The sequence below is a fragment of the Doryrhamphus excisus genome, linkage group LG23 (assembly GCF_037039965.1).
Source record: "Doryrhamphus excisus strain RoL-2023G ecotype Guam linkage group LG23, RoL_Dexc_Guam_v1.1, whole genome shotgun sequence".
Taxonomy (NCBI): Eukaryota; Metazoa; Chordata; class Actinopteri; order Syngnathiformes; family Syngnathidae; genus Doryrhamphus; species Doryrhamphus excisus.
In genome coordinates this window covers 7801054-7822200 of record NC_136379.1, presented here as the reverse complement: position 1 = coordinate 7822200, position 21147 = coordinate 7801054, and the positions used below count along the sequence as shown (strand labels likewise).

General features: G+C 36.6%; 1 protein-coding gene across 1 annotated transcript in view; it reads right to left on the bottom strand.

The window, feature by feature from the left end:
- afg2a (AAA ATPase AFG2A) overlaps positions 1-21147 on the bottom strand; it is a 103995-nt gene that overhangs the window by 78246 nt on the left and 4602 nt on the right. The window contains exons 9-11 of the mRNA XM_058052798.2: positions 19547-19648; positions 19271-19424; positions 3962-4116 (exon numbers count right to left, since the gene is read on the bottom strand). Of these exons, the coding sequence (XP_057908781.2) occupies positions 3962-4116; positions 19271-19424; positions 19547-19648 (411 nt within the window). The remainder of the gene's footprint in view (positions 1-3961; positions 4117-19270; positions 19425-19546; positions 19649-21147) is intronic.

Genomic DNA, 21147 nt, shown 5'->3' with positions numbered 1-21147 from the left:
ATATAATATAATATGTATATTAATTAATATATATAATTAATATGTATTCATTCATACATTTTCGACCGCTTATCCTCACAAGGGGGGTGCTGGAGCCTATCCCAGCTGTCTTCGGGCGAGAGGCGGGGTACACCCTGGACCGGTGGCCAGCCAATCACAGGGCACATATATATATATATAATAAATATGATATAATAATATATATTAATTAATACATATATAATAAATGATAATTAATAATAATATATAATAAATATAATATAATAATATATTAATTAATATAATAATATATAATATTTAATACATATATAATAAATATAAAAATAATTATAACTAATAATTATATTTAAAAAAATATGTAATGAATATTTTTCAAATATATACATTAGGAAAATAAAAAAATGCAAGTATGTGATACACCCTTAAAAATGCCTATTTATGACACACACCGCACCCCCCCCCCCCCCCAACCCGTCGTCCTCGCTTGACGTTGACGTTCTCCTGCCATTTTGGATCAACATTAGCACCGATGGAGACTAGCTGGTACTAGCTAATCAATCAGTCAGGAGAGGAGAACCTTTAGCCTGAATAAGAGAACCATCTTCATAATCTCACTTTGTGGCCTCTCTCTTCCTCCCTGCACAACTCCGCCCCCCCCCCTCCTCCTACTTCGACCCCCCCGGCTCGGTGCCGTCCATAAATTGTTCGGTATTTACAGTATGAGGCCAGACGCCAGCTTTCCATTAGATGCTTGGTTCCCCGGAGACGGCGGCGGTGGCCTGGGATGTGTTACCTCTCCCCTGAGGGGGGGGGGGGGGTCATACGAGAAAAGGGGGGGGCTGTCAAAGCAGAAATTATAAGGAGCAAAGTGATGCCTTGAGATTAAAAGATAAAAGTTGGAATAAATCAGTCAGTGCTTATGTGATCTAACAGTAAGTTACCCAGCATGCCTTGCGGGTTATACATTAGTATAAAATTGTGTAAGCGGTACACCTGAAACACAAGAAAGAGTCACATTTATACTCTTTTTATTTACAACATATTGCGCAACTGCAGGGTCTTGAGACACATGCTAACTCGCAAACTAGAGAGCTAGCGACCTAAACGGTAGCCTTCAAGTTATTTCCTTTAACCTTAAAAAAGTCAAAAACTTACCACTTCCACACGGATCGGGAGGATAACTATTAACAGTTATTTAACCTTTAAACTTAAAACTTAATCTTAAACTTAATCTTTGTATGTAAAAGATCAGGATGAACTTATGCAAATATTTCAACTTTCCTTAAAATAATCTTTAAAAAATTTAAAGATTTTTTTAATTTAAAAATTTTTATTTTTGATTTTTAATTTACTTAAATTCAAAATTAATAATAATAATTAATAATAAATTAATAATAATTAATAAATTATTTCTATTCCTATTGTTATATTACATCATTTATTATTATTTTGTTAGTATTGTATCCTCATAATATTTTGATTTTATTCTGATAATATTCACATTTATACTCTTTTTATTTACAACATATTGCGCAACTGCAGGGTTTGAGACACATGCTAACTCGCAAACTAGAGAGCTAGCGACCTAAACGGTAGCCTCCAAGTTATTTCCTTTAAACTTAAATAGCCAAAAACGTACCACTTCCACACGGATAGGGAGGATAACTATTAACAGTTATTTAACCTTTAACATGAACATTAATCAAACGTAATCATTTTTTCTGGGTACATGATACCATACAGCATCCATATCAAACTAACATTATACTTTCATATCAAGGCGGGGGCCTCAAAGTAGTGGCCTGCGGGCCACATTTGGTGCATTTTTGAGACCCCTGGCCTAGATGGTTCTTTTTTTTTTGTTTGTTTTGTTCCAGAGACCCACTTATTATCTTTTATTGTTGTTCTTTCTGAACTTTTACAAGAGGCCTCTTTGGATTTTGGGGCTTTGAAGGGCTTGAAGAGCTTTAAATGCCGTGGATATTAAAAGTGATACAGTATAAAATAAATAATAATAATAATAATAATAAAAATGTATTTACGTGCAAAGTGAGAGGTGTCATTTGGTGATTGGAGAGCTTTTTCATCCGGGCCCCGCTGGAAGTTTCTTATATAAAAAGGATTAGAAACAAATGTTTGCACTCATGTGGATATAATCAAGTCCGGGGCTCTGTGGCTAGCCTTTCAGCTCAGCTGCCAAAAGGGGGGGGGGGGGGGGGGGGAAGGGAAAAAAAAAAAAAAAAAAAAAAAGCTCTCATTTTCCAGTTCCAGGAAACCGCCGCAAGCTCTGAACATCTCTGGAAGCGCACACAGAGCGTAGCGGCGGCGGCAGCGAGAAGATAAGACGCACGTATCGACCCTCAGCGACCACATCTGCTTCTAATTACAAGACGAGGCTGATGGGAAGCGTCTTCCTGTCCGTTATGTTCTTCATGCAAAAACATCCTAGATCGCTACCGCCTTCTCTCCCCCCTTCCGCCTCGCTCGCCCGCTCCATCGTCATTCATTTGGAGTTATTGCCACTTTTTTCCTCGCTTCTAAAAGACGACTTAAGAGCAACGAGGGAGGCCCGGATGCTCTTTACACGCTTTTAACTCATCCTGTGCTGTCACGTCTTCTTCCATGAACAAAATAAGGCTGAAAGATGATGCAATGCATCAACTGGTGGACAAATCCATCTCTTTATACCAAGGGGAAGGGGGGGGTCATGGACAATGAAGGGATGGAACTTTGACAGTTTGATATTGTGGAAAGCAGCACGTGTAGATATGCTAAGAGGTTATATACAGTTAAAGCAAATATTTCAACTTTCCTTAAAATAATTTAATTTTAAAATTTTATTTTTTATTTTTAATTTACTTAAATTCAAAATTAATAATTAATAAATTATTTTCTATTAATTCTATTGTTATCTTACATTGATTATTATTATTTTGTTAGATTTTATCCTCATAATATTTTTTTAATTTAATATTTAAACTGGATGTTATGTTTATCCTCGAAAAAATTTCCCTTTCAAAGACGATTTTTTTTCTCTTAATATTTTGACTTTATTCTCGTAAAATTACATCTGTTTTTTCCACTTCATTTTCAATTTTTTTTTCTTTTTCTTTCTATTTTTCTTTATATTTATATGACTTCATTCTCAAAATATCTTAACTTTGTTCTGATATTGTAAAAAAAAGAATAACATTTTTTGTTTAATATTTAAACTGTATGTTATGTTTATTCTCCTAAAATTGCAACATTTTCCCTTTCAAAGACGACTTTTTTCCTCTTAATATTTTGACTTTATTCTCGTAAAATTACATCTGTTTTTTCCACTTCATTTTCTAATTTTTTTTCTTTCTATTTTTCTTTTATCATATGACATCATTGTAAAAATATCTTATTCTGATATTGTAAAAAAGAATCCTATTTTTTATTTAATATTTAAACTGTATGTTATGTTTATCCTTCAAAAAATTGCAAAATTTTTCCTTAGACAATTTTTTTCCCTTAATATTTTGACTTTATTCTTGTAAAATCTGTTTTTTCCACTTCATTTTCCTTTTTCCCTTTTCTTTCTATTTTTCTTTCTTTTCATTCTTTGAATATTTTGACTTTATTCTCGTAAAATTACATGTGTTTTTTCCACTTCATTTTCTAATTTTTTCTTTTTCTTTCTATTTTTCTTTCTTTTCATTCTCAGAATATTTTGACTTTATTCTCGTTAAATTATGTTTTTTTCACTTAATTTTCAATTTTTTTTTCTTTTCTCTTTTTCCCCCCCATTTTTCTTTTTCTTTTCATAATGTGACTTCATTCTAAGAATATTTTGACTTTATTCCCACAACATTCTAACCTTTTCCCCAACCTAAAAACACAACAAAAACAATCTTATATTCTTTTGACCGTGAGCGTAATGGGTGTACTGTTATGTTTGGGTGTACTGTATATGTCAGCGGGGTGCTTCCTCTACCTTGGGCACGTCGATAGCGACCTCCCTCATGGCGCTGGGCTTCACCAGTGTCATGGCCCGCTGCAGATCGGTTAAAGTGACGGTCACCTTGCCCGTCAGCTGCTGGTCCGTCGGCTGATTGGATGATCCAATCGCTCGCCTCAGTGCGTGCAAACCTGTTGAAAAGATTGTTTGATCAATGCAATGGAAAAACATCGATGATGTCATTCTCAGGCGTGTTAATAAGTGAGGCGAGTGAAACGGTAGCGCCAACGTGGAAGTTGTTTACCCAAACGATGTCGGGACTTGAGGCTTTATTTGACTTTTAATCCAATTTAAGCTCAAAGCATTGAGGCTTGTGCAGCACGATGCGACCGTACACGCCAAGCAAACGCAAAACAAATGAACATGAATTCCCGTCTTTTGACGAAAAGGGGGGGGTGCATGAGGTTTGAATAGCCTTGGCATGAAGAGGCGTCGGCACGAAAACTAGAAGAACATCCGCCTTTGTTTGCCTCACAAAAGAAGTCACAGGAAAGAACTTCCAGGAGGAAAAAAAAAACGAGTACAGACGCACAAAGGAGAACATCGGGAAGAAAGGACATATTTATTCGCAGGAAGAGAGTGTTTATTAGCACAAAGAGTAAAAAAAAAAAAAAAAGGCCTAACACGCGTTCTCCTCCTTTATGGAGGCACAGGAGCCGGGAGAAGGTATTCCAAGCATCCAGCGTGGACAAAAGGAATGCGGTGTTCGTTTCACGCTGCTGAAAGTCGGTTATTTACCGTCCGGCCCAAAGTTGTAGATCAGTCGGGATATTCCGTGGTTGCCAGATTGATGCGCCGTAGAAAGGAGCCAACTTTACACAGAAGTACTTTGCAGGCACGTACATTTGGGGTCAACACGATCAATAAGTACGTACTTAGGTCCCATTTAAGGGTTTTGGTAATGTCTTTTGTGATTAGCTAATTTGTTTTGACGTTGCTTGATGCCATTTAGTGCAAAGAGGCCGCCAGAGCAAATCTTCCATGATTGTAATGGTTTTATTTCATTTGAACATGCATCAGATTACAATTGAATGCATCACATAATCAGTTCACAGTTCCACATGTCCAAAAGGAGTAGGAAGAAGCAAAGCTTATTAAATCCTACCTCTCCATCTGTTACTTTTACAATCAGTAACTGTTACATTTGTTCACTTCCTGCTTTCCTAATATAATGTAATTTTTTTTAATAAAGTTTTTTGAATTTTTGAATTTTAATTTTTCAAAATTTTAAAATTTTTATTTTTACAATCAGTAACTGTTACATTTGTTCACTTCCTGCTTTCCTAATATAATGTAAGTTTTTTTTTATAATTTTTTTTAATGTTTTTAATTTTAATTTTTACAATCAGTAACTGTTACATTATATTAGGAAAGCAGGAAGTGAACAAATGTAACAGTCACTGATTGTAAAAATTAAAATTAAAAAAAATTTAAAATTAAAACATTTTTAAAAAATAATTTACAAAACTTACATTATATTAAGAAAGCAGGAAGTGAACAAATGTAATTTTTTTAAATTAATTTTAAAAAATGTCTTAATTTAAAAAAATATATATATATTTTTACAATCAGTAACTGTTACATTTGTTCGCTTCCTGCCTTTCTAATATAATTTTAGTTTTTTTTTATTTTATAAATTTAGATTTTTTAATTTTATTTAATTTTTTTGTCACATACCGAAGTACAAGGTGATATGAGCATACAATGACATAATGGGTACCATAGTAAGTGTCAATATAGTGATATATATAGCACATCATGACGGTTGGCCGCAAAGGTCGGTCTGGTTTCAGACCAAATTATGATACGGGCGACTTGTGACCGTGTGTAGATTTCGCCCCTGAAGGTAGGAGGTCGGTTTTCCAACGTAAGCGGCGCATGTGGGCCATGATTAGTAGTCACGAAGCCATCCCGCAAAAACGTTTCCAACCCCAGCATTGGGAAGCGTATATTACAAACAAGCATTTCCACTGCATGAGTGTTCACAGTCAAGTCATCTCCTGGAAGGGGGGGCAGGGCGGGGCGGGGGGGTCGTCCTGGCTGTGCGTGGCAAATGTTGAGGTACCATGGAGGGGGTTTACCATGAAACAGGACTGCATCCTGTTTAGATGTTCCAGGACGAGGTGAGGAGGGACAGAACGAATGCATGTCAAGGCAGGGTCACTGCGCTCCCCACTTTCCACCTGCCATCAATCTGCCCCCCCCCCCCCACCACACACACACGTTAGCCTTCAGCCACCCCATGCGCTGCTTAGCTTGCATAAAAACATCTGGCCCCGAGTGGAAGGGAGCTGGCAAGGCAGGATGTGGAAGGAAGTTGGGGTGGGCGCCGAAATGTGGAGCATCGGCCGCAACACCATGTGCACTAACCCCAAAGCATCAGCTAGCTGCCTGCCCCTGGTGACGAGGGCGGCCTCCGCCCCTCCAGTGCGGGCAGGACGCAGGGATGGGTAATAAAACCCAAAAACCTTCCACAAACTCTTTTCATCTCCTTGAACTCGGGTGTCCGTCTCACCTGTGGCGAATATGCTTGCTGTGTGATGTCGTTCATAAAAATGACATCTGTGGCGCCCCCCCCCCTTTGACTTATGGAACTTTATTTGTAGAGACAAAGACGTTTCGCTGGATGGCCGCCATGTTTTGCAACCAATCTACCTCAAATTTGACTCGCATGTGTTTGTGTATCATCGGAAGGTGTGTACCAAATTTCGCAGTAATTCGGCTAAAGTCATAAACAAGACAGAGCCGGTTGTCAGTGTTCTGAGACGAGGGCGGGGCTTATTGGGGCCCCTTGCTGGTTAAGAAGAGGGATATGTTAGGGTTTCAGTTAGAAAGCACACAATTTTTACTTCAACACTGATCCTTCCTGCTACATCTTCTTACTCTCTGGCAGACCGGGTGCGTATGAGGGGTTAATAGAGGGATATGTGTTTTCATGTTAGGGTTTCAGTTAGAAAGCCCACAATTTTTACTTCAACACTGATCCTTCCTGCTACATCTTCTTACTCTCTGGCAGACCGAGTGCGTATGAGGGGTTAATAGAGGGATATGTGTTTTCATGTTAGGGTTTCAGTTAGAAAGCACACAATTTTTACTTCAACACTGATCCTTCCTGCTACATCTTCTTACTCTCTGGCAGACCGAGTGCGTATGAGGGGTTAATAGAGGGATATGTGTTTTCATGTTAGGGTTTCAGTTAGAAAGTCCACAATTTTTACTTCAACACTGATCTTTCCTGCTACATCTTCTTACTCTCTGGCAGACCGAGTGCGTATGAGGGGTTAATAGAGGGATATGTGTTTTCATTTTAGGGTTTCAGTTAGAAAGTCCTCAATTTTTACTTCAACACTGATCCTTCCTGCTACATCTTCTTACTCTCTGGCAGACCGAGTGCGTATGAAGGGTTAATAGAGGGATATGTGTTTTCATGTTAGGGTTTCAGTTAGAAAGCCCACAATTTTTACTTCAACACTGATCCTTCCTGCTACATCTTCTTACTCTCTGGCAGACCGGGTGCGTATGAGGGGTTAATAGAGGGATATGTGTTTTCATGTTAGGGTTTCAGTTAGAAAGCCCACAATTTTTACTTCAACACTGCTCCTTCCTGCTACATCTTCTTACTCTCTGGCAGACCGAGTGCGTATGAGGGGTTAATAGAGGGATATGTGTTTTCATGTTAGGGTTTCAGTTAGAAAGTCCACAATTTTTACTTCAACACTGATCCTTCCTGCTACATCTTCTTACTCTCTGGCAGACCGAGTGCGTATGAGGGGTTAATAGAGGGATATGTGTTTTCATGTTAGGGTTTCAGTTAGAAAGTCCACAATTTTTACTTCAACACTGATCCTTCCTGCTACATCTTCTTACTCTCTGGCAGACCGGGTGCGTATGAGGGGTTAATAGAGGGATATGTGTTTTCATGTTAGGGTTTCAGTTAGAAAGTCCACAATTTTTACTTCAACACTGATCCTTCCTGCTACATCTTCTTACTCTCTGGCAGACCGGGTGTGTGTGAGGGGTTAATAGAGGGATATGTGTTTTCATGTTAGGGTTTCAGTTAGAAAGCCCACAATTTTTACTTCAACACTGATCCTTCCTGCTACATCTTCTTACTCTCTGGCAGACCGGGTGTGTGTGAGGGGTTAATAGAGGGATATGTGTTTTCATGTTAGGGTTTCAGTTAGAAAGCCCACAATTTTTACTTCAACACTGATCCTTCCTGCTACATCTTTTTACTCTCTGGCAGACCGAGTGCGTATGAGGGGTTAATAGAGGGATATGTGTTTTCATGTTAGGGTTTCAGTTAGAAAGCCCACAATTTTTACTTCATGGTTCATCGATAATGTTTTTCGACACGAATTGATTTTTTTTTTGCATTGAATTTTTAGAAAAGTTTTTTGTTTTTCTGTTTAAGTTTACAAAAGACTTAAAAAAAAGTAACTCAAGGGGTTTGATTACTTGCTGAATATAACGACAATTTCCCCAGGTTGGCAACACTGATCCTTCCTGCTACATCTTCTTACTCTCTGGCAGACCGGGTGCGTATGAGAGGTTAATAGAGGATATGTGTTTTCATGTTAGGGTTTCAGTTAGAAAGCCCAGAATTTTTACTTCATGGTTCATCGATAATGTTTTTCGACAAGAGTTTAAATATTTTTTTTTGCATTGAATTTTTTGAGATTTTTTTTGTTTTTCTGTTTAAGTCTACAAAAGACTTAAAAAAAACTAACTCAAGCGGTTTGATTACTTAATGAATATAATGACAATTTCGCCAGGTTGGCAACACTGATTCTTCCTGCTACATCTTCTTATTCTCTGGCAGACCGGTTGCATATGAGGTGCATTAACCAGCAGAGTTACATATAAAGTCCCGTTATAATGGGTTTTTAAGGTATTTGCTCAATTGTGCTAGCTAAAAATATAAGCTAAAACAAACACATAGTCTCACAAATACACGCACCCACACAAATCTAAAAAAGACTAAAAAAAAAAGTAACTCAAGGGGTTTGATTACTTATTGAATATAATGACAATTTCGCCAGGTTGGCAACACTGATCCTTCCTGCTACATCTTCTTATTCTCTGGCAGACCGGTTGCGTATGAGGTGCGTTAACCAGCAGAGTTACATATAAAGTCCCGTTGTAATGGGTTTTGAAGGTATTTGCTCAATTGTGCTAGCTAAAAATATAGGCTAAAACAAACACATTGTCTCACAAATACAATAAGACCCGCTTACTTGTAGGCATACAGGGACTGCAGATAAGCCCAGACGTCTGTATTAGGTATTGTTGTCAGGAATAAACAATCTGGATCTCATTCTCTAATTTGGTTCTTTAAGATTCCCTTGTCCTCTGTTCGAAACCCACTTAAGAGTCCTCGGGGGGAGGATTTCTACAGTTTCTACCACAAAGACATTTTTATAAGGGTCACAAAGTGGACACCCGAAGTTGTCCTCTGACTGCAGCCTTAAAACCAACAGCATGCATGATTCCCTGCTACCTTGCACCCAATCAGCGTGAGATGAAATCCACACTCTTCCAGCGCTAATGACCAGGCTTGCCCTTACGAGAAAGGGAAATGAGCTTCACGAGCCACAGAGCTCCGACCTGGAAGCCTGAGGAGCAGCGGAAACTCAATTCAACAATGCGACTTTTAACATTTTTTGCTTCAGGGATTCGCTCTGCCTCGCTCTCGCTCTGGTTGGCTGGCCGGACGGACGGACTTTTCTTGGCCAAGTCGCAGCACACATTTGGTTTGGTTATGAAAACATCCGATGGGAAGGAAGACAGGAGGTGGGGGGTGTGTGGGGGGGGCATAACACTGTTTAATTTGAACCTTATGTGCACTCCATTTCATTCCACGGTGCTCCACATTTGCAGGAGATGTGGTGGAAATAAAAAGATGAAGATACTGGGAATTGAACGTGGTGCATCACAGCAAAGCTAAGTACAAGAAAATATCAAATAAAAAGTAAAGACCGATGAGAGGACGGCAAATAACATTATTAACATTACTGTTGTTTGTAAACGACCCATCGCAAAAATGTTGGAAAAAGAAAAACGAGGAAAAATGTTGGAAGAAAACTTAATCATACAAAAAACTGTAGTAACCCGACCCAAGGCTTGTACTTCTTAATACATGACCATGCGCTCAAAAAAACTACTTTTTCATATCCACTTTCTCCATCCATCCATTTTTCGGTTATGCTGGAGCCTATCCCAGTCGTCTTAGAGCGATTTGCACTTTCTCATGTACTCAAAATCATTAAAGTTGCAGCTGCAGATCATGAGGGCGTGTCCAAAGTGCGACCTGACGTTTGTTTGTTTTTTTTTTTGTCTTGCGGCATATTCTAAAAATAAAATTTAACAAGAAAATTTAAAAACACAACAAAAATTTAAAAAAATTGTAGTATTTTTACAAGAATAAAGTCAAAATATTAGAGAAACAAAAAAATAATTAAAAAAAAAATAATGAGAGAAAATAACGAAATTTCAGAAGCATGCAGTTGAAAAGGTAAAGTAAGAAACAACAAATAATAATGATGAAATTTTGGGGAAACTTTGGGTTGCAGAAAAAGTTCTAATATAAGAATAAAGTCAAACTATGGTGGGAATAAAGTCATAATCACAAGAAAAACATTGACAATAAAGAAAAGTTTGGTGAATAAATAATATAATAATAAATAAACAATCTCTGTGTGGAGTTTGCATGTTCTCCCCGTGCATGCGTGGGTTTTCTCCGGGTACTCCGGTTTCCTCCCACATTCCAAAAACATGCTAGGTTAATTAGCATTACTCCAAATTGTCCATAGGTATGAATGTGAGTGTGAATGGTTGTTTGTCTATATGTGCCCTGTGATTGGCTGACAACCAGTCTAGGTTGTACTCCCGCCTCTCGCCCGAAAACAGCTGGGATAGGCTCCAGCACCCTCCGCGACCCTCGTGAGGAAAAAGCGGTAGAAAATGAATGAATCATTCGAGCATTTCCAGTGATATTCAGCAGCGGTCAAATGTTTAGGGACATTTTCTCATTCAATAGCATAGTAAACTGACCCTAAACTTTTGCTACAGCTAATTCATTGGCCCTCATTTGTTTTCATACAATCTGCAGTGTGCATAAAGGAGGTAGAAAAAGACAAAAAGAAACAACAAGACGTGAAAAAGCAGCCATGAAAATACTTTCTGCATTACACCATTACACAACCACAGGAACGTTTTCATTACTTGCCGGTCCTTCCGGAACACTCTCTGCACCTGTATTTACAATAGCCAACATCTGTTCCGGAGCTGAAACACTGCAATAATATGTGCTCTTAAACACACACACACACACATTACATGTACACAAGGATGACAAGGACGGGCACGTGTATCACACACACACACACACACACACACAATCCCAGCTGTCAGTGAGCACAAGCTAAGTGGCGGGGTTAAGGAGTCCAAGCAGCACATTTCCGGATTTTATAAACACAGCCTGAAATAAACTCAACATGCTGATCCGGCTGATATTTATGCAGCCTGAAATTCCACAAGTGTCTTTAAAAGGACACAAAAGGTACGTAAAACGCTTTATAAGGCCGGGCGGTCGCCGTAAACGTACGTGTGTCCTTCCCCCCCACCACACACCCGCCTTTCCTCTGGTGCACAATTTATGCCAAACACACCACAACTCCTTCCTGCATGACCCCCAAGGTTCCATGTTGGAATATTATTAGAACGTTTTAAATATGTGTATTGGAAGTGTGGTTTTGGTTTAATTTCATTTGAACATGCATCAGATTACAATTGAATGCATCACATAATCAGTTCACAGTTCCACATGTCCAAAAAGGAGTCGGAAGAAGCAAAGCTTATTAAATCCTACCCCTCCATCTGGTACTTTTACAGTCAATAACTGTTACATTTGTTCACTTCCTGCTTTCCTAATATAGTTGAAGGTTTTTTTTGTTTGTTTTTTTGTGGGGGGGTTTATTGTTTTTGGTTTTGTTTTATTTATTAAATTTTTTAATTTTATTTTTACTACTATTTTTATTTATTTTTATTTGTATTCCGGTTTCCTCCCACATTCCAAAAACATGCTATGTTGATTGGTAATGGTAATGGTTTAATTTCATTTGAACATGCATCAGATTACAATTGAATGCATCACATAATCAGTTCACAGTTCCACATGTCCAAAAAGGAGTAGGAAGAAGCAAAGCTTATTAAATCCTACCCCTCCATCTGGTACTTTTACAATCAATAACTGTTACATTTGTTCACTTCCTGCTTTCCATAATACAGTTTAAGGTAATAATTTTAATAATTAAGTAGTACTCGGTGATATGAGCATCCAATGCCATAATGGGTACCATAGTAAGTGTCAATATAGTGATATATATAGCACATCATGACTGGTTCAAGACTCTTCATCCTTGTATTTAGCAAACATCAACTGCTTGTATTGTTTCTTGAATTGGCTAATTTTAATTTTAATTTTAATTTTAATTTTAATTTTAATTTTAATTTTAATTTTAATTTTAATTTTAATTTTAATTTTAATTTTAATTTTAATTTTAATTTAACTGTTACATTTGTTCACTTCCTGCTTTCCATAATACAGTTTAAGGTTTTGTTTTTTTTATAATGTACAACTGCTTTTATTGTTTCTTGAATTGGCTAATTTTAATTTTATTTTTATTTTTATTTTTATTTTTATTTTTAATTTTAATTTTAATTTTAATTTTAATTTTAATTTTAATTTTAATTTTAATTTTAATTTTAATTTTAATTTTAATTTTAATTTTAATTAACTGTTACATTTGTTCACTTCCTGCTTTCCATAATACAGTTTAAGGTTTTGTTTTGTTTTTTAATAATGTACAACTGCTTGTATTGTTTCTTGAATTGGCTAATTTTAATTTTAATTTTAATTAACTGTTACATTTGTTCACTTCCTGCTTTCCATAATACAGTTTAAGGTTTTGTTTTTTTAATAATGCACAACTGCTTTTATTGTTTCTTGAATTTTAATTTTAATTTTAATTTTAATTTTAATTTTAATTTTAATTTTAATTTTAATTTTAATTTTAATTTTAATTTTAATTTTAATTTTAATTTTAATTTTAATTTTAATTAACTGTTACATTTGTTCACTTCCTGCTTTCCATAAAACAGTTTAAGGTTTTTTTTTTTAAATAATGTACCTCGTACAGTAAGTGTCAATATAGTGATATATACGTATATAGCACATAAAGTCTGGTGTTAGGCTTGACACTGGTGGGGGGGTCTTGGTTTTTCGTTGATGAAAAGTAAAGCAAACAAATGAGAGATAATAGATGTACAGTATATCACATATTATTGTTGGGACGTAGTTAAAAGTACACGGATAAAGTACAGTCCAGTTAAAAGCCTTTTAAATGTGTTTGTGGTTTAGAGCGGGATATTTACGGGTTGAGTTCTTTGTGCCGTCAAGTTACAAGCCGAAGCTTTCAGCAGAGTTGTGTGTTTATTATTGCCCATAATCAATTTTACTGGCCTTTTTTTTTTTTTTTTTGTTCTGATGGGCTTGCCCTGTTTAGAAAGGCTTGTAAACAGCGGGGCCCGGATGTGGCAGCAACCAAACAAGCATGCACATGCACACGCACACGCACACGCACACACACACACACACACACACACACTTAGCAGGGTTTGGACTCTGGAAGTGAGTCATCTGCTTGCAAGCAAGACACCCTGAGAGTCTACCAGGCTCCGGCAGACCACATGACGGCATCCAATAGCGAAACGGGGTCAATACGCGATGATGATGACACGAGGGAATGAGGGGCGGAGCCTCGGGGGAAAACTTTATAGGCATCAAGGCTGACTTTACAGTGCAGACTAACGGATGATTCGGCTTCTTAAATCAATCAACCGACACTCTTTCATAAAAAATAAGCCATTTGTAATCAGTTACAGAGATCAGCAGGTCACATGATACTCTTCTAGCAGCATATCATGCAGTGTCTTGACTAAAGCTCATTTTTCTGTTATGTGTGACATATCGCTAGCATGTTATCTACTGCTTCCTGCCGCTTTGTCATAGTGTCCCCCCCAAGCAAATCATACATAGCAGCAGGCAGCATATCATGCAGTGTCTTGACTAAAGCAGCTTATTTTCCTGTTATGTGTGACATATCGCTAGCATGTTATCTACTGCTTCCTGCCGCTTTGTCATAGTGTCCCCCCCCAAGCAAATCATACATAGCAGCAAGCAGCATATCATGCAGTGTCTTGACTAAAGCAGCTTATTTTCCTGTTATGTGTGACATATCGCTAGCATGTTATCTACTGCTTCCTGCCACTTTGTCATAGTGCCCCCCGTCCCCCAAGCAAATCATATATAGCAGCAAGCAGCATATCATGCAGTGTCTTGACTAAAGCAGCTTATTATCCTGCTATGTGTGACATATCGCTAGCATGTTATCTACTGCTTCCTGCCACTTTGTCATAGTGCCCCCCGTCCCCCAAGCAAATCATATATAGCAGCAAGCAGCATATCATGCAGTGTCTTGACTAAAGCAGCTTATTTTCCTGTTATGTGTGACATATCGCTAGCATGTTATCTACTGCTTCCTGCCACTTTGTCATAGTGCCCCCGTCCCCCAAGCAAATCATATATAGCAGCAAGCAGCATATCATGCAGTGTCTTGACTAAAGCAGCTTATTATCCTGCTATGTGTGACATATCGCTAGCATGTTATCTACTGCTTCCTGCCACTTTGTCATAGTGCCCCCCGTCCCCCAAGCAAATCATATATAGCAGCAAGCAGCATATCATGCAGTGTCTTGACTAAAGCAGCTTATTTTCCTGTTATGTGTGACATATCGCTAGCATGTTATCTACTGCTTCCGGCTACTTTTCCAGTGTCTTTTTACCCCTCTCTACAAGCAAATCATATATAGCAGCAAGCAGCATATCATGCAGTGTCTTGACTAAAAGCAGCTTAAACCTTGTTATATGTGACATATCGCTAGCATGTTATCTACTGCTTCCTGCCGCTTTGTCAGTGTCTTTTCCTCCCTTTCTACAAGCAAATCATATATAGCAGCAAGCAGCATATCATGCAGTGTCTTGACTAATGCAGCTTATTTTCTTGTTATATGTGACATATCGCTAGCATGTTATCGACTGCTTTGTCAGTGTCTTTTTACCCCTCTCTACAAGCAAATCATATATAGCAGCAAGCAACATATCATGCAGTGTCTTGACTAATGCAGCTTATTTTCTTGTTATATGTGACATATCGCTAGCATGTTATGTACTGCATCCTGCTGCTTTGTCAGTGTCTTTTTACCCATCTCTCCAAGCAAATCATATATAGCAGCAAGCAGCATATCATGCAGTGTCTTGACTAAAGCTTATTTTCCTGTTTCCTGTTATATCGTTAGCATGTTATCTACTGCTTCCGGCGACTTTATCATTGTCTTATTACCCTTCTCTACAAGCAAATCATACATAGCAGCAAGCAGCATATCATGCAGTGTCTTGACTAATGCGGCATAAACCTTGTTATGTGTGACATATCGCTAGCATGTTATCTACTGCTTCCTGCTGCTTTGTCATAGTGTCTTTTTACCCCTCTCTCCAAGCAAATCATATATAGCAGCAAGCAGCATATCATGCAGTGTCTTGACTAATGCAGCTTATTTTCTTGTTATATGTGACATATCGCTAGCATGTTATCTACTGCTTCCTGCTGCTTTGTCAGTGTCTTTTTACCCATCTCTCCAAGCAAATCATATATAGCAGCAAGCAGCATATCATGCAATGTCTTGACTAAAGCAGCTTAAACCTTGTTATGTGTGACATATCGCTAGCATGTTATCTACTGCTTCCTGCCGCTTTGTCAGTGTCTTTTTACCCATCTCTCCAAGCAAATCATATATAGCAGCAAGCAGCATATCATGCAGTGTCTTGACTAATGTGGCATAAACCTTGTTATGTGTGACATATCGCTAGCATGTTATCTACTGCCTCCTGACGCTTTGTCATAGTGTCTTTTTACCCCTCTCTCCAAGCAAATCATATATAGCAGCAAGCAGCATATCATGCAGTGTCTTGACTAATGCAGCTTATTTTCTTGTTAGTATATGTGACATATCGCTAGCATGTTATCTACTGCTTCCTGCCGCTTTGTCAGTGTCTTTTTACCCATCTCTCCAAGCAAATCATATATAGCAGCAAGCAGCATATCATGCATTGTCTTGACTAATGTGGCATAAACCTTGTTATGTGTGACATATCGCTAGCATGTTATCTACTGCCTCCTGCCGCTTTGTCATAGTGTCTTTTTACCCATCTCTCCAAGCAAATCATATACAGCAGCAAGCAGCATATCATGCAATGTCTTGACTAACGCTTATTTTCCTGTTACGTGACAAATCAGAAGTATTTTATCTACTCCTTTCCACTGCTGTGTTAAATTGTCATTTTGTTTTCTTTCTGAAAGTCATGAGACATAGCAGCAAGCAGCATATCATGCACAGTCGTGCTATTTGTCCTCATTACCAGCCTAAGAGCGGTATGATATTTTTGAGCTATGTCTTACAACTGTAATGGGAAAAATTAAGTGGCTGGAAAGAACTTTCATGCATGACATCCCTTAGCATATCATACAGCATCTGTGTTAATCACTTTAAAACGAGTTAATAATGGTTATATGTTGTTTGAACACAACAGAGCTGTAATACACCGTTTGTCCGCTAGAGGGAGTTGAGTCAAGTGAGCTGACAGTGCAGATAAACAACACACACACAGCCAGATTAGCATGTTTGGTTTTGCAGGAAATTCAACTATTTACTGGCAAACTGGTGCAGATCCATCTGCTTCTGCTGAACAAACAAAAAACTTCCCGTCATCTTTAAGCAGGTGTTGTGTTTAGGTAGGAAGTCAGCATCCAAGTACGTATCGGCGACATGTGTGTGTGTGTGTGTGTGTGTGTGTGCAGCTGTGTGAGTTTCATCTGGCTTTGCGTGTGCCAAGCGTGTCAGCGCGTTCGTCCCTTCATTGTTACCTGGGAAGCCCCAGGAAACAACTGCACTTCCCACGTCATGTTTGTTCCCGATCATGAATGCAAAGAAGGAAAAAACAGGATTATAAAAAAAAAAAAAAAAAATGTAATGTATGTTTGTGTGGGTCTATTTCAATACTCGATGGCGGTAACGTGATGTTTGAGTAACCTTTTGGCCCAAACATGGCGGGAGATGGGGGGGGTGAAAAAGTGAGTAAGATGACATTTAAGAGCGGGAGCAGCATGTCAAATCTAGACTGTAAAAACATTGAAATGACAGCCGTGGCCGCGTTGACTGAAAGTGTGCGAGGTCCAGTTTCACAAGTGGCGTGACCGCAAATTTCACGCTAGCTGACATTTTAGTCCTGCCCGTATGGAAAAAAAAAAATATTGCAGTATATTGGCAAAATATAATGCAATGAATTAGGAAATATATTTCCATATATGGGATCTTATGTTTATATTTTGTATTTATATATTGCAATATATGCATAGATCATATATGTGTATATATTGATACATATAAAAAATATTTTATTTATTATTTTATATTTTTACATATATAAAATTGCATATAATTTGGGATATATAAACTCATATATTATATATTTGGATTTAATATATTTCAATATATTGAAAGCGGCAATCATTTGTATATTCTGCAATATATTGCCATATATTACATGAATATATAATATATTGTATAATACAAAAATATATTATTCCATGTATTTATAATATATAACAAATTGGAAAATATAATGGCAAATTATAATATAATACAATATATTTAAAGTAATATATTGATAAATATATTTTATTTTCATAAGGGTGTACACGGGAAAAAATTAAAAAAAAAATTAAAATTAAAATTAAAATTAAAATTAAAATTAAAATTAAAATTAAAATTAAAATTAAAATTAAAATTAAAATTAAAATTAAAATTAAAATTAAAATTAAAATTAAAATTAAAATTAAAATTAAAATTATTGGAAATATAATGGAAAAATAATATATTATAATACAATATATTTAAAGTAATATATTGATAAATATATAATATAATATAAATATATTATATAAAATATAATATAATAAGGGTGTACACGGGAAAAAAAATCCCAATTTTTTTTTTTTTTTGCATCCTCGCGCAGCGACTGACTTTTTGTGTGTTTTTACATAGTCGTGCGCAATGGAAACTTCAAAAAAATTTGATTTTTTTCCCCTCCATATCATCCAATCATGGTGGCGGAATCCATCCATTTGGCTTCCATTTTATGGATTTCTGTCCAACCTTTCGGGACAAATTAACTCCAAAAACCGAGGTACCGCAGTACTTTACAAGTCCTCCGTGTATTCTGTCAACAATGTAGGTGACTGAGGTATTCATTCAAGGTAAAATTGGATCAAATATTTACGATCATTTGCCCTGATTCTTTCCTGTGGCGTTCGAGCTGCAAAAGTCGACGTGGACGGCAAAGCTCTTTCACCACTCTTCCCGACTCCCGCCTCAGCTGGAAATGCAATACGGTGCTCGGACCACCCAGGGAGCGCTTGACAGGACACGCGCACGGGAAATAAAAGGGGGGTGTGCACACATCCAATCACACACGTAGAAAGTGTGTGTGTGTGATTTGCTAGAGGTGGATGGGTTTGTGAGTGAAGAGGAAGAGGAGGAGGAGGAGGTGGTTTCAGTGGTTTCTGTCTTTGGGATTTGAACACCACAGAAACCCCCCGACTTCCTTTTAGGTTAATAAAACACGACAATTGACTGCAGGAATTTAACACACGGCTCGTTTTTGGAAGAAGTAAGTCGGCGGCCATTGTGGTCAGAGACAGAAAAGGAGGCGGGGGTTGGAGACCCGCTCATTCATTTCAATGGGATAGTCAAGGCTCTGGTTTGATTGACAGTTATTAGAGTGGGTGGAGCTCAATTTTTTTAAATAAAAAAAAATGTCAAAATAAAATAAATAAATAACGTAAAAATAAAAATAAAAATAAAAATAAAAATAAAAATAAAAATAAAAATAAAAATAAAAATAAAAATAAAAATAAAAATAAAAATAAAAATAAAAATAAAAATAAAAATAAAAATAAAAATAAAAATAAAAATAAAAATAAAAATAAAAATAAAAATAAAAAAATAATAAATTCAATAAAAAACTTCTTGATATCAGAATTTTCCTCATCCAACCCCGCGTGAATGATTTTTTTGCGTAATTTGAATCAAAAATCCGATTCCTACCTGCCTCCTTGCAAACAGCCGCCAAGTCGGCCCCGACGTAGCCGTGGGCGGCGTCAGCCAGGCGGGTCAGCTCCTCTGCGGTGGCGTCGCACGGCACGGAAGCCAGCTGCTTCTGCAAAATGTCGGCACGTTCGGCGGGGCTGGGAACTCCAACCTGTTAAAAAACATGATTACATGAGCATATATGAGGGGGGCTAGAATTGACCCTTGGGGAACTCCAAACAAAAAACGTTGCGTTTCTCTTCTAGGTCAGAACAATGTAGGAAAAGTACACACCTCCAGTTCCTTGTCAAAGCGGCCTGGTCGCCTCAAGGCGGGGTCGAGGGCATGGGGCCGGTTTGTGGCCCCCAGGACCAGAAGCTGTCCTGAATGACCCTCCTGCACAGACGATGTTCAACGTCAGATTTATTTCATATTACTGCTGCTATTCTAACAATTAAAATTAAAATTAAAATTAAAATTAAAATTAAAATTAAAATTAAAATTAAAATTAAAATTAAAATTAAAATTAAAATTAAAATTAAAATTAAAATTATTGGAAAATATAATGGAAAAATAATATATTATAATACAATATATTTAAAGTAATATATTGATAAATATATAATATAATATAAATATATTATATAAAATATAATATAATAAGGGTGTACACGGGAAAAAAATCCCAAATTTATTTTATTTTTTTTGCATCCTCGCTCAGCGACTGACTTTTTGTGTGTTTTTACATAGTCGTGCGCAATGGAAACTTCAAAAAAAGAGGTTTTAAAATTAAAATTAAAATTAAAATTAAAATTAAAATTAAAATTAAAATTAAAATTAAAATTAAAATTAAAATTAAAATTAAAATTAAAATTAAAATTAAAATTAAAATTAAAATTAAAATTAAAATTAAAATTAAAAAATATTAAATTATATTAAGAAAGCAGGAAGTGAACAAATGTAACAGTTACCGATTGCAAAAGTACTAGATTGAGGGGTAGGATTTAATAAGCTTTGCTTCTTCCTACTCTTTCAATTGTAATCTGATGCATGTTAAAATAAAAATAAAAATAAAAATAAAAATAAAAATAAAAATAAAAATAAAAATAAAAATAAAAATAAAAATAAAAATAAAAATAAAAATAAAAATAAAAATAAAAATAAAAATAAAAATAAAAATAAAAATAAAAATAAAAATAAAAATAAAAATAAAAATAAAAATAAAAATAAAAATAAAAATAAAAATAAAAATGCAATTGTAATCTGATGCATGTTCAAATGAAATAAAACCATTACCATTTCCCATTGCCAAACGTGAAGGCAAATAAGGCGGGATCAGTGATCTGATTGGTTGTGGTCATGAAATAAGGTGATAAATCCAGATCCAGTCTATGCATGAGAATAAGAATATAGTACATATAAACAGTGTAGTGTATATATTGTATATGATATGTAATGAATTGGCCATCAGCACCCAAGAGAAGTTGAATCGTATCCAAGCGATGATTCTTATGATTCATGAGCCAAAGACGTTTGACATTTTAAAAGCCTGATTAGAAAAAAAAAAAGGGTTTGTGTTTCTTGGAATGGTCTGAAGATGTCAGAGAAGAAGTTAGGATGCAAGCCGGAATGCTGTGGAGGAGGACAGCGGACTGATCCAGGATGATAACCTTGGCTCTTGGTACAGGAAATGAGTAGTAATGACTAGCAGTACTACTACAAAAAACAAACACGTCTTTGCTGATATCATTTTTGTCAGGTCATGGTGATCTCAGGTGATTTGTTTCCCAGGTTTGGAATGGTTCGGTTGAAGCGTTCCCAGTTCCAATTGCTGCCAAATGGCCTGAAAGCATCACGCGGGAGGACAGCCTGACAGCGGTACACTTGGGGATCGA